Raw genomic sequence first — 14,279 nt, forward strand, 5'->3', positions numbered from 1 at the left:
TTGTGTGTGCGTGTGTGTGTGTGTGTGTGTGTGTGTGTGTGTGTGTGTGTGTGTGTGTGTGTGCACAGCCTCATTAGCGAGACACCCTGTCCAACACATTGTGCTGCCCCTTAACTCACACACCAGCACAAATAGTACTCGTGCACGAGGGTGGACACAGAAGCTTCCATACAAAGACCCCCTTTGTAGTCTTGTACAAAGTACAAAATGAAAGTGTTAACAGAAAACGACGTTGCTAGACGTCAAAGTCACATCGTGGGATGTGACTCGAGCGAATGTCTTTCAGTATCAACGACGAGAAATCTACTGTGCAAAAGTCGAAAATCCAATCGGATACGATTTTTAGGGCTGATCGCTTACACTGTTTTTAGCGAGTGTCCGAATCGGATTCTGTTCAGACCCATCTGGGTCACGTTTTGAGGTCACATGATTGCGACCAAATACTTTCATAAATAGATTTGTTTCAATGCCGACTCTCCAGCTTTGCTCTGTTTTGTGACAATACGTTCCCCGCTCTGTCCGAGGACTGCTTTTTTCAATTTCTTCCATTTTTTCACCCCTCCGCCCTTTCAAAACCGATTGATGTGTTTGCAGTTCAAGCCATTTAAATTGGATATGCAACTAACTCTCCAACGTGGCTTCAAGCCGTCTTGCAAAAATCGAATTCCGTGTTCTTTGGAGCCATCTGGTTCCAGTCTGGATGGGCTGCAAATGGGATTTAACCGGCAGTCCGAACAAGACCATAGTGGGGAGAAGATACAATAAACCTGGTTGCCATTCGTGCAGCAGAATAAGTCATTAAGCAGGCCCACGTGTCACATTCAGAGTCAATTGGGGCAAGCTCACCATTCATACTTTTTCTGACATTTTTTTTTTTTTGGTGGTGTGCCATGCATGAGATTTTTCAAAATGCAAAACCGGGAGTGCTCTGGCCCAACTTGGTCTAGACAAAAATAGTGTATTGTTCCCGTACGTGCGGCAAGGGAGCAGATCATCATTGCCAACAGAGGCAATATGCTCACAATTGGATTTTTAGAGCCTGTTAAAATATTACTGAGATGATGAATATTGAAATATGCGCATGTCTGCCTTTCCACTCCCTCTTCGCTCTGACTTCCTTTCAATAATCTTCGTCGTGTTGACCTGATGCCTCATTGCTTTTTTTTTTTTTTTTTTAGTCGGCTGCTGCACGAGTTGTCACCATAAACAAAACACAAAGTCAGTTAAGTCAAGGGAGGATAATGAAGTAGTCCCCCGCTTGAGTTGTTAGCCAGTTTAGTGATTCATTTCACGCGTTCGGATGTACCAAGTAAATCTTTGTCTTTTGTGCATACGCATCGTTTCGGTTCCGTGCAACTCCTCCGTGTAAACAAATAAAGTGGAGAAGCGGAGAATTTATTTATGGCCGCATTAGTCACGTTAGATTTCTCCTCTGCTACGGCCGCTTTGTCTGCACGCTTTCCGATCCTAATTCTTCAAATCAACCGACCGCGGTAGCATTAAATAACGCCGCGCTTTTCATGCCTAACATTAAGAAATGGCGCTGCGTAAAATCAATCAATCGTTTGGAACGGTCCCTCTCGAGCGGTGGAGGTATCTGATGCGCGTGTTTTTTTTTTTGTCCATCAATCGCTTGAAAAGGGGGCGGGGCCAACATGTATCGGTCATCAACTCTGACGGATGCGATGCCCCGGGAGGCTCCTCGTCACCGCACTCCCGGGAGCGTTACGCGTGTAACGTCGGTGCGATCAAAATGCTTTCCTTTGCTCTGTGGACGAAAACGAGCCACTCGCAAATCAATTTCCAAGTCGTTAGGGGAGGGATGAAGTGGCGTTTGCCCGTGTGTAATCTGCGGCAAGTGTACACAGGAGGAAACACATCGTGTCTGCTTAAGTGGAAAATGAAATGAGCTCCAGCACGTGACGTCATGTGAAAAGCAATGCGCATAATCATCAAGTCAGTGTTTGATATATGCACCAGATGTTTTGGGACAATCACGATTTTTTTTTTTTTTTTTTTGCCTGGCCTTTAAAACCAACAAGACGTTTTAAAAGGTTGAACAAAAACATGTTTACAATACACCTGTATTATCAGATGGCATTGTATAAATATAATTCATGAATTGGATGAAATATTGAATTATTCTCTGAAATTTGAAGTAGGCCATCAACAGCACATTTGGAGTATGAATATTACATTGATTTGCCTTCAAAAATGTCCTTGAATATTTTTTTGCCTGTTATGAGCTTTTAGTTACGTCATCAATCGAGCCATCCGCCATCTTTGATCGTTTCTCCGGCGCAAAATTAAATGTGCGAGCCAACACAATCATAACTCTTGTTGCTTTTGCTGTTCAATTGGTCACCTTCTACAAATACCGTTGTTGTTGTTTTGTGTACCTCTAGCTCGCCTCACACAATTTGTGTTTGTATTTATTGTGCGTTGTTCGACTTTATCTACTGCCAGGTTAGCGTTGCAAATGACAATCCGTTCTCACATGGGGAATAAAGATTCAATAGAATCAAATGAATAACTCTAGAGGACGCTTTTCATTTACTGAAGTGAAAGCAAGTGCGCACATGCACTAAGTGCGCATTTGTAAGCAGCGCATGCAAGAGGCGCTGCGCTGTTCTATTAAGTTCTGATTACAAGGCTTGATGCAGAGTGGCGCTGTTTGGATTGAGTTGCACGGCCACTGCAATTCTCTCGATTAATAACAAGCCTCCACGTCCTCAAGCACGTTTATTAATCACAATTTGTCATCCGTCCAGCGCTCCACCCTCTGCGCGCTCCCTCCCTCCCTCACTTGAGCTGCGCTCTCCTCCTTCGCCGACATTGCTTCCTCCAACTCGGAGATGGTCCAGCGGAGCGACGGATTCTCTCATTCCTTCGCCCTGATCTCAAGCTGCCGCACGTACTGCGCACTTACTGCGCTGATTAGTCTTACAGCAACATTTGCCTCAAACGTTAATAACTTCATCGTGTGTGATGGTAGCAAATCACGAGGTGTTCCCGGGCTATTCAAGCCCTTGCATCCCTTCAGGACGTTTGCTGTGGTTTGCAAATGACTTGGGTTGTGTGGCTGCTGCCTTTTGAGTGACCGCGTATTTTTTGACTCGTAATCGGGCCTGCTGCTGATCACAGAAAGTTTTGCGCTGTCATTACGCACTTTCAAAATGTCAACTTTTCAAACGACCTTCAAGTCGAATGTAAGCACGGTACTTTGTGTTGTTTTTTGTGTTTTTTTTGCGGGGGATTTTCATGAGCAAATGTCACTCGCTGCGCTCATAGCAATCACAGGCCCGTCTGTCTCCTCGAGAGAGGGGCGCGCGCTTGAGACACAGCTTGAATAATTTAGCTGCTCTGTGCCAGCGTGCTTTGGGGTCGCAACCTTCTAAAGTGATGACAGAAAGATGTCGGCCGGTTCCCCCTTCTCGCTCACTTCCATGACCACTTATTTGCCGTCCCCGATTGGGCGCGGACAAAGCAGAGAGCCGCGCGCGGGGGAGGGAAAATAATCGCTGTTGAATAAATGGTGTCATAAAACGGAACGCAAGCAAACAATGACTTTTGAGTCAAGTCCCCGTTGTGACGTGCGCGCGCACCCGCTGCACGGGGGATCCGACAAAAGGGAGGAATGACACGAAGCAGGAACAAGTACGGCAGAGAATACTCATGTCTAAAAGTGTATTAAGTCCGAAGACATGAATGAGCCGTCCAAATCAATTTGCGCTCACACACGTTGTGATATGGAGACGTACAAAGAAGACGCGCAGTCATCAGACGCGCGCGCGTGCACGCACGCTGCTCCTCTGACAGCAACAAGACGAGAATGAATGGACTGGCCGGCAATGAAGCGCCGGTTGTCATGGCAACCAGATTGTGTCAGTCGGGATCAAGTGAGCCGATCTCTAGGAGACTCTATGGCTGCTGAGGTTTTGTTGAGCAAGTTGTACATCCAAGATTCAAAGAGACTCTGGTCTGGTCTGGTCTGGTCTGGTCTGGTCTGGTCTGGTCTGGTCTGGTCTGATCTGGTGGTCCCATTGTGTCTACTCTTGTGTTTGCAAAAATACAGTAATCCCTCGTTTATCGCGGATAATTGGTTCCAAAAACCACCCACGATAAGTGAAATCCACGAAGTACCAACAAGAAGTACTGGGCAGGCTAACGAGTTAGCGGAAAGATGCTAATTCGCGATCATGCTAACACGCGAAAACGGACTTCTAAAGGAATGTAAACGAACATTTGGAGCAATACTATATTGTCCTAAAGGTTAGACACATGTTTTCTCAATTTAGAAGTTTTATTTTGACTTTTAAAAGTTTTTTTAATTTAGAAAAAAAATCCGCGATGTAGTGAAGCCGCGATAAACGAAACGCGAAGTAGCGAGGGATCACTGTATTTAATGAACGACGCCATGTTGGAAACAGATGACATCACGTCATTGACACGGCCGGAAACCGAGTTGGCTCTGTTCACACCTGAAAATATCGGCATTACGAAAGCTGCTACGAGTTAGCGGGTTGTCGTGAATCATGGGAATGCGTGACCAGAGCGCCCAAGGGAGGACATGAAAGATCCCTGTGAGTTATAGAGTGTGATTGTTTGGTGAGTTATGGTCGCCGGCCGTCCACACCGCCACGATAAATAGTGCTGAGTGAGAATTACACTTTCTCATTTCCTGCTTGTCTATTTATCTACCTTTGACTTGGCGCACCACCCTTTCTCATCTCTCTCTGCCTACTTTGACCTTGTGCTGGGAGTGACTCCTCGGGCTTGTCCTAGAAAGACCTCCACAGAAGACAACAATGGCGTCCTTCCTCCCAGGTATGGCGGTTCATCTCGCAGTGAGCGAGTATGATTCGGACAAGCCCACGGCAAACAGGCACATCTAACCTGATCATGAGTTGGAGCAAATGAGGTTACGGTGAAAGCTTCCACATATTGAGGTGAGGAGCCTGACGGAGACACAAGCAGATGGGAGGAAATGAAACGCCCGCCAGAGGAGTGTCCAAAACAGACGTGTCGAATGAGAAAACAAGATCCAATGTGTGAGTGATGTCCTCAACATGTCAGTGTAGGACATTTTTGTCGTTTGCTTTTCGCATGACAGAATCATCTTTTATAGCCATCTTGAAATTCAAGGCACCTTTCTACCTTGGTGTGTCATTTTCTACTTTTTATCCAGACCAAGTGTAAACACGGGCTGCAATCAAGTGTACCTAAACTTTTTTTTCCCCGCACTCTTCATTATTACTTGACGTTCCTTGAGGGCTTTGTTTTATACCGCAAACACCGGGAGACGCATTCCTTCAATTCCTCCTGACATTCTCTGTTGCATAATGTTTCTGACTGACTGATCAGGTATCGGAGATGGAGTTCTTTGTGTAAAGGCAGTCTGAATAATTCATACAGGACTGACGTGGGGGGAGGGGGGCATTTTAGAAATCATCCCGCCAGGCCCCTGATCATGAATAATTGATGTGAGGTGATTCAAGTTTCTCCTCGGCAAGTGCCACATCTGTGTTTAGCGCCTCTTCTATTTTTTTTTTTTCAAGCACCGGCGTATGATTGCATCATATTCCCACGTAAGGTGCGGATGCGATACGTTGGAAATTTGTGTTGTGATTCGTTTTGTGAAATGGTGCATGTGCCTATTCTTTCATGGAAAAAAAGAAAAAAAAAGTTCTATATTTGGTACACGTGGGTAGTCAAAGAACTGGATGAAATTTATGCTAATCACGTTTGACAAATACCGTACAATCCCAAACTGAAGTGTGATTTCGAGGTATTGGTATGGAGTCCATTTGGCACCGTTTATCCTCAGCTAGCAATTAGCCGTGGGATCTTTTTGGAACGGCGGCAGACTCGTCCCGATGTGGGCTTATCGCTCCTGGCTCTGTCTTCGCATCTGCACGTCAGATAATGCTCAGACACCAGGATGGCTTTTCTTCACTCTTAACCTTCAAAGTCGGCAGAGGATCGCATCTTTGATCGGAAGGCAAGGAGCGAAACGTCTGACAGAGTCGAACGCGACGGGAGGGAAGAGTGACAGCTCACGACATGACTACGAGCCGTGACCTTTCCCGTGTGCTCGGGCATGACGAGGCGGGCTCAAGGTGACAGCGTTACTTGGGAAGAAGACAACAACAAGCCTTTGTTTGTTTGGGATTTAGCAGTCATGCTGGAGATTAGAAAGACAATCGTGCTGGCATTGTGGCGGACGACAATTTGAGATGTAATTACGTACAAATACTAAATTGTTGCAGTACTTAAGTAGACTTTTTTTTGGGTTGCTGTACCTAATTTTTATTACCATTCATCTTTTTAAAATATTTGTTTTTACGAGTCACAGAATTCAAAACTAGTTATTCATCAATTTGCTATGTAGCCGTTGACATTCAAAATGGCCGTCCGAAGGAAACTACGACGATGTGGCCCGCCACAAAAATAAGTTATATAGGGTCATACCTCCTCAGAAAGCATTTGTGCATGTGAATATTGTTATATTATCTGTCTAAATGTGTTGCTCCACATTTTGTGTTTACATATCCGTTGTTTCACCACCGCATCGCTGCTACGTTAGCCTGTCGTTTTGCTACGCTAGCCTGGCGTTTGCTAGCATTAAGCTCTACGGCTAAGGCTGACAAATGTGTGTATAATAGCAATATTGCTCCTAAAAACCATACAAAACAACAAGACCTTTTTGTGCCCGTGCTGTTCAACGATGGCACGCTGTTTTGTCAGGATTAGAAACGCGACATTGCTCCTGTTGAGCTGCTCCTTGTGGGAAATTGGACGAATGGTGCGTCCATTTCGGTTCCCGATGAAGGTTTTCAAGGGGCCGAGCGCTCTGAGCTGTCAGCTCAGAGCAGCCATGAGAAGGACGGGAGGCGGGGGCCCCCGCTAGCATCACACGCGGCTGGTCAGGACCTCGCTAGCAGAGCGACTTGTCTAAGCCCACCGGCCGGCGGCATCCGGAGAGCCTTTGCAAGAAACGAGAAGAATACTAAGAGAGCGGGCATAGATTTTCTGCTACGTGGTGGAGGCTGTTTGAGGGTGCCGGGGTTGACTGGCCACGTCAACCCCCCCTCTCCCCTCCCACCTCCCTTTCCTCCCCCCTCTCATCCGCCTGACTCTGGAGGGAGCGTCTGTTTGTCAGCCAGCCAGTGGAGCATCGCCCTCCCACACCACCTCAACCTGCTTCTTTCCCGTCCTTCCTTTCTTCTCCGTTTCACTCCGTCCTTCTTTACTCTGCTCGACTTTTTTGTATGAGAGCCAACAGATGAAGTCAATGTTGAGCAGCTAATATATTAGCTGTGAGCAGCTACGATGCTAAAAATGCACCGTCAGTCACTTTCAGTTTGTTGTTTTTCCTTGATTGGCTATTATTACGATGATAAAAATTTTGATGAAATAATTCGACCCTGTACCGATACCCGATACCGATACTTTTGTCTTTCAAAACTAAATTGAAGTGAATTTGAGTGTATGATCCATTCATCAAATTTCCCCTTCTTTGACCTCCTCGGCGTTTTTATGTCTCGCTGCCTCCTTTGCAGCTCCGACTGCCGATTACAGCGATGGCGTCGGCGGGGTCTATTGATTTCTGTCATTGTGAGATGACAACTTTGGTCTCAGTCGGCCGCGTTTGTGTCTGACTCAGTGCGAGCTGACGCTTTTGGCCACGGGGAGCGAGACAACATTCAGAGAAGAGAGACGATGGCTATCTGTGACACACATCCATTTAGCTCGACGCTCTCTCTTTCTGGACGGCGCCATTGTTTGGCTCTGGGAAAGCGCCATGAGGCGACCGCTGTGAATTGCGATGGATACGAGAAAGACAGACGTGAGTCAAAGGAAGTGGAGGAAGCGTCTGGTGACACGATCGATGGCGCTGGATCAAAACTGGCCCACAATCAGCAGCGACAATAAAAGGTGTTGGCAACTCCACGCCATTGCAAACCCAAAATTTGGCGTGAAGAATTGGACTTGACATCTTCTTTCTGGCACCCTTGTTTTGGAGTGTGGAGTCTCTTTCGCTTAGCTCGTGCTCGCTTATTGTTTCAGGCAGGTGGGACAAAAGCACGTGTCGCTCGATATTACCACACGCGTCTGTCTCGGCATCAACTTTGTTTTGTCCGCAGTTTGAACTACGGCCAAACCTAATTTGCATCCTTTGACGATATGTGTTTCTTAATTCACTTGACCTGTTTGAAGATAATATCTGAAGACGTAGAAAGACTGAAAACTGGCACAGTTGTGGTGTGTGGTTAGCTAGCTAGCAATGCCGTTTGCTAGCTAGCTAGCAATGCCGTTAGCTAGCTAGCAACGCATCTGCGGTTCTCGTGTAAAGTTTGCCAAGCCTTGTGAAAGCAACAAACGCCCATCGTTGCCTGCAGCTGTTTATCCGTCCACCTTTCAGTGGCTTGTCACTTTTCATTGTTTTCAACTGTTTGACCCGCGTCTTCTCTTGAAGGATGCGTGTGGATTCCTGCCGCTCGGCTTCCGCGTTTTCTCCTCAACACGCCACGATCCAAGCACGATGGTCAAGGTGATGTCGTTTGCGCTAAATGACCTCGCAGATATCTAAGGACTTTTTTAAACTCATTTAGTGCCATTGGCGGTTGTCAATATTGGAGATAAGCAGTAGACTTCCAACATAAGATCCTTCTCCTCCTATCTTGGCGGTTTTATTTCTCTACAGCTGGGTTGAGGTAGAAGAACGTGAAGAGGGTGTGTGTGCTGTCCGCTTGTCCCACGATGTTTGTGTCCATCACGTGTCAGCTTTCACGTTGTGTTTGTCTGAGGGTCCAGCTCCAACATCTCCATTTTCTCACTGGAGATCCACGTCCCTCAGAGGCAGGAGATGCTTTCTCGTCTCTCTAGCTACGTTTCACGTCAGCTCAGCAACGACGGACCCGGCATTCACCTCGGTGTCGCGGGCTCCTCAGCGGACGCCTCCCGCCCCTGCACGACCCCTCCCCCCCCTCCCCACCCGACTGCTTGACGGGCAGCTGTCGGTGGCCATAAAGCAGGAGAAGACACAGACTGGACTTTGGGTAAACATCAATGGCTACTTTTCAGAAGTGGCAACTTCTGTGCTCCAACCACTTCTTCTGCAAGCATCGCGCTAACTTCCAAAAGGGGAAAACAACTTTTTGACATATTGTCAATAGCAATCAGAACATGGGCCAATATTTGAATTAATAACCGCAGAACGAAATGGAACTATTGGTTTTAAGAAGATGAGCCAGAAAACTGCAAAAAAGAAGAAAAATTGCAAAATTAATGTTTTTATATCAATCAGGCTATCAAAAACTTTATGAATAAAAATTTGGGAAATTATTATTTATGATTTTCATAGCAATGCGCGGATTTAACATGAGTAATCTGATTGGACGCTTCGTAGTGTTTTTGTGTGACGTCACGACTTGCTTTTTTTATTTCACTTGCAGGTTGACCTGCTGATAAGTTAAGACCCTCAAAGTCAGGGGTCACCAATCCTGGTCCTGCATGTCTTGACGACCACATTGGTTATCCAGCTTCTGCAGACCTGACCAATTATCTTTTTTTTTTTTTTTTTCCAGCAATTAGCTGATAGTAGGCATAGACAAATGTGTTTTGATCCACGTTGTGTTCTTGCTCTGGTGGAAAGAAACCTTTGTAGCTAATGTGTAAATACTTTGTGTGGTTACCACGGGAAAGCAAACGTCAGTCACGGGGGCTGGAAACAAGCCAGAGGCTGATGAAGACAAATGTGCAAACACACGTTGGCAGAATTGCTTTTTGGTGGAGTGTGATCGGCTACACTCAGCAGGGCGGAACCGCCGGTTGTGATTTATGGTTTTTTTGGAGCTGGCCGTGGACCACCGGTGTCTGCTGCCTCCCTTGACTTCCATTACCATGGGCATCCATTAGAATGGCTCCTCCCGCCGCCTGGCCTCAGTAGGAGGGGAGGGCAGACGAATAAGAGCAGACAGGAGGGAGATAGGCTTCTTATTCAAACGTCAACGCCCGGCCTTGACAAAAAGCATGATATCAAGGAAAAAAGGAGGCGAAAAAGACGCCGCAGATGATATGATAAAGGTCAAAAAGGAACCATTGGAAAAGGTTGTGAGGGCTGCGAAGAATAAGGACGCAAAAGGCTTTCTTCTCATAGGTCAAGCTTAACTTCATCGCAATGGATGCAATCAAGAAGAAAAAAAGAATAGAAGAAAAAGTTGTCTTACTCCTGTTGTAAACGCAAGAGTGAGAAATTGATTTTTAGCCGCAGAGTTTTTCAGAACTTATTCCACTTGCGCGTAGCTTGACAGCTAAATGCCGCTGCTAAATTTTCATTCAACCGCAATTGGCAGTACGCAGCAAAATGGCCGCCCCTCGAGATGAATTTAAAAAATGGGGAAGGGGGGTGGGGACTTTTACGGCTTCATTCATATTCCACGAGCACAACATCAATCAGAACACAGTGTATAGACAAGTGTGGACACGAAGAACGTATTGCTGTCAAGAAAAAGAATGACTTGACTTCCTCTTGAGAACAGTCGTTATGACTTGACAGCTAGTACGTATGTGAACTGTGAAAAAAAATCCTGACAATCTAATGCAATATTTAAAAAAAAACACCTTGCCGGAAGAAAAACTCCCGATCGGAAACAGAAAAAGCATCATGACAGATTCAACAAATGTGACTTGCCACAAATGAACAGAGGTGCGCGTTAAGCAGCGATCGGTGAAATGACGTCACAACGCTCATAAATTAACTTTTATTAGCATCATTGTGACGTCAAATGTTATTGTCAAATCAAACTTTGCCTATGATGCAATTTGTGGTTTTCTTTTGTTTCTAGTTCGCGACCACATTTTTAATGTTGAACAGGGCAAATCCGAACATTTGTTTGCTTTGCTTGTCATTTAGGTTCTAGCACCCCCTAGTGGCGAACTGCCCACATGAACATCCATTCGTCGATTCATTTAGTCAATGGTTCCCTGAAATGTACTTTTTGTTGTTGTTGGGATGGTGCATTGTTTTTTTTTAAATTGGGTTTTGCCGCTCATGTCAATCTTGTTGTTCGTTTTTAATGAGAGCTCATAACTGTACTGTAGGTAGATTAACAGATTAGCTCTTTTCATTCAATCCCTTTTTTCCTTAATTTTTTTTCTCAGTGTGCATTGGACTATTTCAAATTTTTGACTTAAAGCAACACAGCAAGAAAATACAACAGTCGTCAAATAAGCAGCAAAAAGATGTGCACATTTTACACGATTTATTATGTGCTCCTTTCATGTTTGTTGGTGGATAAAGGGGCACATTGTGACTGTGCCATTAAAGACTCTTATCTCGGTTTATGAGAGAAATTCCAGCACCTTCAATTGATCTCCGTGACCACGAGCTCAAGTGGTTCTGTCTGAATTTGTCGATTCCTTTGTCTTATTAAGGCTATCTGATCATACAGAAAAACAGGATTACTAGCAAATAGAGGTAGTATTGATTTGGTCAAAGAGTCAGGGCATACATTTCACATTGCACCAGAGAAGGTGGATTTCATTTGTATGTGTTGGCTTGAATTTATGGGAAAATACTTGATGAGTTTTTAAACCTCTCCCTTGAAATGCATTTGCAGCACAAAATGATGTAATTATTAATGAAAACATTCAATGGCTAATTATCTTTATTCCATAACTGTCTGTGCGCCACACTTTCAATATTGCCTTTCTTTTTATTCAAATCATACGGTGGTCACAATTGTTTTAAAGTATCTCAACAACATCAATATCATTTTTAATACAGTACAATATGATAAAAACTGACCTTGAGTAAATGTTTTAGTGGTAAAGATCGGAATTTAATTGTATTCATTCCGTGATTTGAACTGCATGTTGAATGTATTTCCACCAGCAGGTGGCAGCGTCGCCGTTTGTTGACGCCAACCCGGAAGTGGAGGAATTTAGCGGTCAGGTGGTTCGTTTTTACTGCGTTTCCGTATACCTGCGAAACGATGTCGTTTTGCTGGGGGACTTGCTGGACTTTTGTCGCAGCTGCGACGTTTTTTGCTCTGCTGCTGGATGCTGCTTCTCTTGTGAATGCGAAGGTAAGACCGGTGGGTGCAACCTGCGGGGGGGCGGAAGAGGGGGGGGGGGAGGTGAAAGGATCATCAGTCAGCCATAATAGCCACACAACATAGCACAACATTGCGCCGCTATGTCGGACGTGATATACCGATATGCTTGATTTTAAAAGCACCAGGTCTGCAAAGAAATCCTCCGTAACTTGCGTTCTGTTTCGTTGGTTCGGCTGCAATGACAGAGTTTTGAAGATGTTCGCTGCAAGTGCATCTGCCCGCCTTACAGAAACATTTCCGGGCACGTCTACAACCGAAATGTTTCCCAAAAGGATTGGTAAGTGCAGCAATGCCTTTCTCATATTCTATTTGTGATCTGTTCGAATCTGATGATTTGATTTTTACGCTTCTCTGTGTCTAGCAACTGTCTCCATATTGTGGATCCCATGCCGGTGCCTGGCCGTGATGTAGAAGCTTATTGCCTGCTGTGTGAGTGCAAGTACGAGGAGCGGAGCAGCAACACTATCAAGGTCGGACAAGAGCTTCCTTTTGCAAGCCCAGGTAAAAGTGGGAGCCAATCAAAAGCTATCATTTTGTATCTCAGGTGACCATCATCATCTACCTGTCTGTTGTGGGGGCGCTGTTGCTGTACATGCTCTTCCTCCTTCTGGTGGATCCTCTCATCCGCAAGCACGACGCCTACACGCAGCCTCTGCACAACGAGGATGATTCTGAGGTACGGCAAATCCGCTGCTCACCAGGAATCTCGGCTTCTCCACGTGCGGTCTTCTTTTTTAGGAGATGCGTCCGCAAGTGGACAGCGGCCTGGCCAGAGGAAACACGGTGCTGGAGCGGGTGGAGGGTGCGCAGCAACGCTGGAAGAAGCAGGTCCAGGAACAGCGCAAGACGGTCTTCGACCGCCACAAGATGCTCAGTTAGAGCCGAGCTTTAGAGCCAGGTATCTTCTCTGTCACCAGCTGCACTTTCGCAAGTTCACCACACGGAATTTCAAGGCTTGACGCAAAAATAGACCCGCTCGAGATGATTGTGATGCTTAACTGACGAGCACGGCAGTGAGCAATTCCTGCATGTGCTTTACAGTAAATTTGTGGAAGATTGAAAGTCACTCATAGTTAGTATTTGAAAAAAAGTAATTTATTGTTTACCAATATTAGTTAATAGTTTTACCATGACTGTATGATATATTCAACATTTTAATAACCGGCTAGCAACAAAAATGTGATATGATTTTTCACAACGGAAAAAAAAAAAAAACTTTTCTGTGCGTAAAACAAGATCTAGCTGAATTAATACAGCAAATATTTATCTTGCATAATAAAATTATAAATTTTACTATTTATTGTTTTACACAAATATAATTTAATAATGGCCAAAAAGCGAAGCGTGGAGAGTCTTTTGCCCAAAGCACAAGTAGATTAAAAATTGCCAACAACCTGCAAACACCTCACCGGTTTGTTCCAAAACAACTCTGGTGGCTTTGTGACTAAACATTTTTTTTGCTAGCCATGAAGTATTTTTTGAAGGTGCCAGAGCATCTTGTCAAGCAATCCACATAGTTCGTTTAGTTCATATTAAGTTAGGCATATCATTTGAATGTGTGCTTGTTTTTCTTCTCCTTTCTTTGGGTGATAGTTTGTATCAAAATTGGGCCGGCTGTGATATTTTAGCAAAATGACGGGTAGATTATAAATCGCTAGCACGTAAATGAACTTTCTTGTATTTAAAACCATTATTGCACACATTATTATCCCCCCATCCTGATGTGTTGACTACAAATGTGTTTATTATGATTGTTTTATTAGATATTTGTGGTTAATTTGATTGTCCTCGCTCCTGAATTGTATGCATAGTCATTTGTCTGTACTTTTGTCATTCTTGCCAAATAAGAAAACACCGGTTAAGCAAATTTGGGTGTTTGTCGCGTTAATTTGCTCGTACCGAAAATGAACACTAGAGGGCAACACGCTGCTTGCCCTTGTTAAAGAAGTTATGATCGTCTTAATCCTTCACTTTGCACGTTTAATTTGGAACACATTTTGATGGTATGAGATCAGTTTTTATGGAGGACCAAAACTGCCAAAATCAAAAATAAATTAATATGTCAAAATAAAACCAAAATGAAAAATTGAATTGAAAAATCAAAATAAAACATTAAAATCCATAAAAGTAAAACTAAACACAAAATGATTTTTCAAT

The 14,279-nt window shown here is 44.6% G+C and overlaps 1 protein-coding gene across 1 annotated transcript; it reads left to right on the plus strand.

The window, feature by feature from the left end:
- The first annotated feature begins 11,915 nt into the window (after positions 1-11,915).
- Positions 11,916-13,989, plus strand: tmem9 (transmembrane protein 9). Its single transcript, XM_049752949.2, has 5 exons — positions 11,916-12,092; positions 12,308-12,399; positions 12,484-12,592; positions 12,667-12,798; positions 12,861-13,989. The coding sequence occupies exons 1-5, from the start codon at positions 12,000-12,002 to the stop codon at positions 12,999-13,001; spliced, it is 567 nt and encodes a 188-aa protein (XP_049608906.1). The 5' UTR covers positions 11,916-11,999; the 3' UTR covers positions 13,002-13,989.
- Positions 13,990-14,279: the final 290 nt, after the last annotated feature.

This window comes from Syngnathus scovelli, chromosome 2, assembly GCF_024217435.2.
Source record: "Syngnathus scovelli strain Florida chromosome 2, RoL_Ssco_1.2, whole genome shotgun sequence".
Classification (NCBI taxonomy): Eukaryota; Metazoa; Chordata; class Actinopteri; order Syngnathiformes; family Syngnathidae; genus Syngnathus; species Syngnathus scovelli.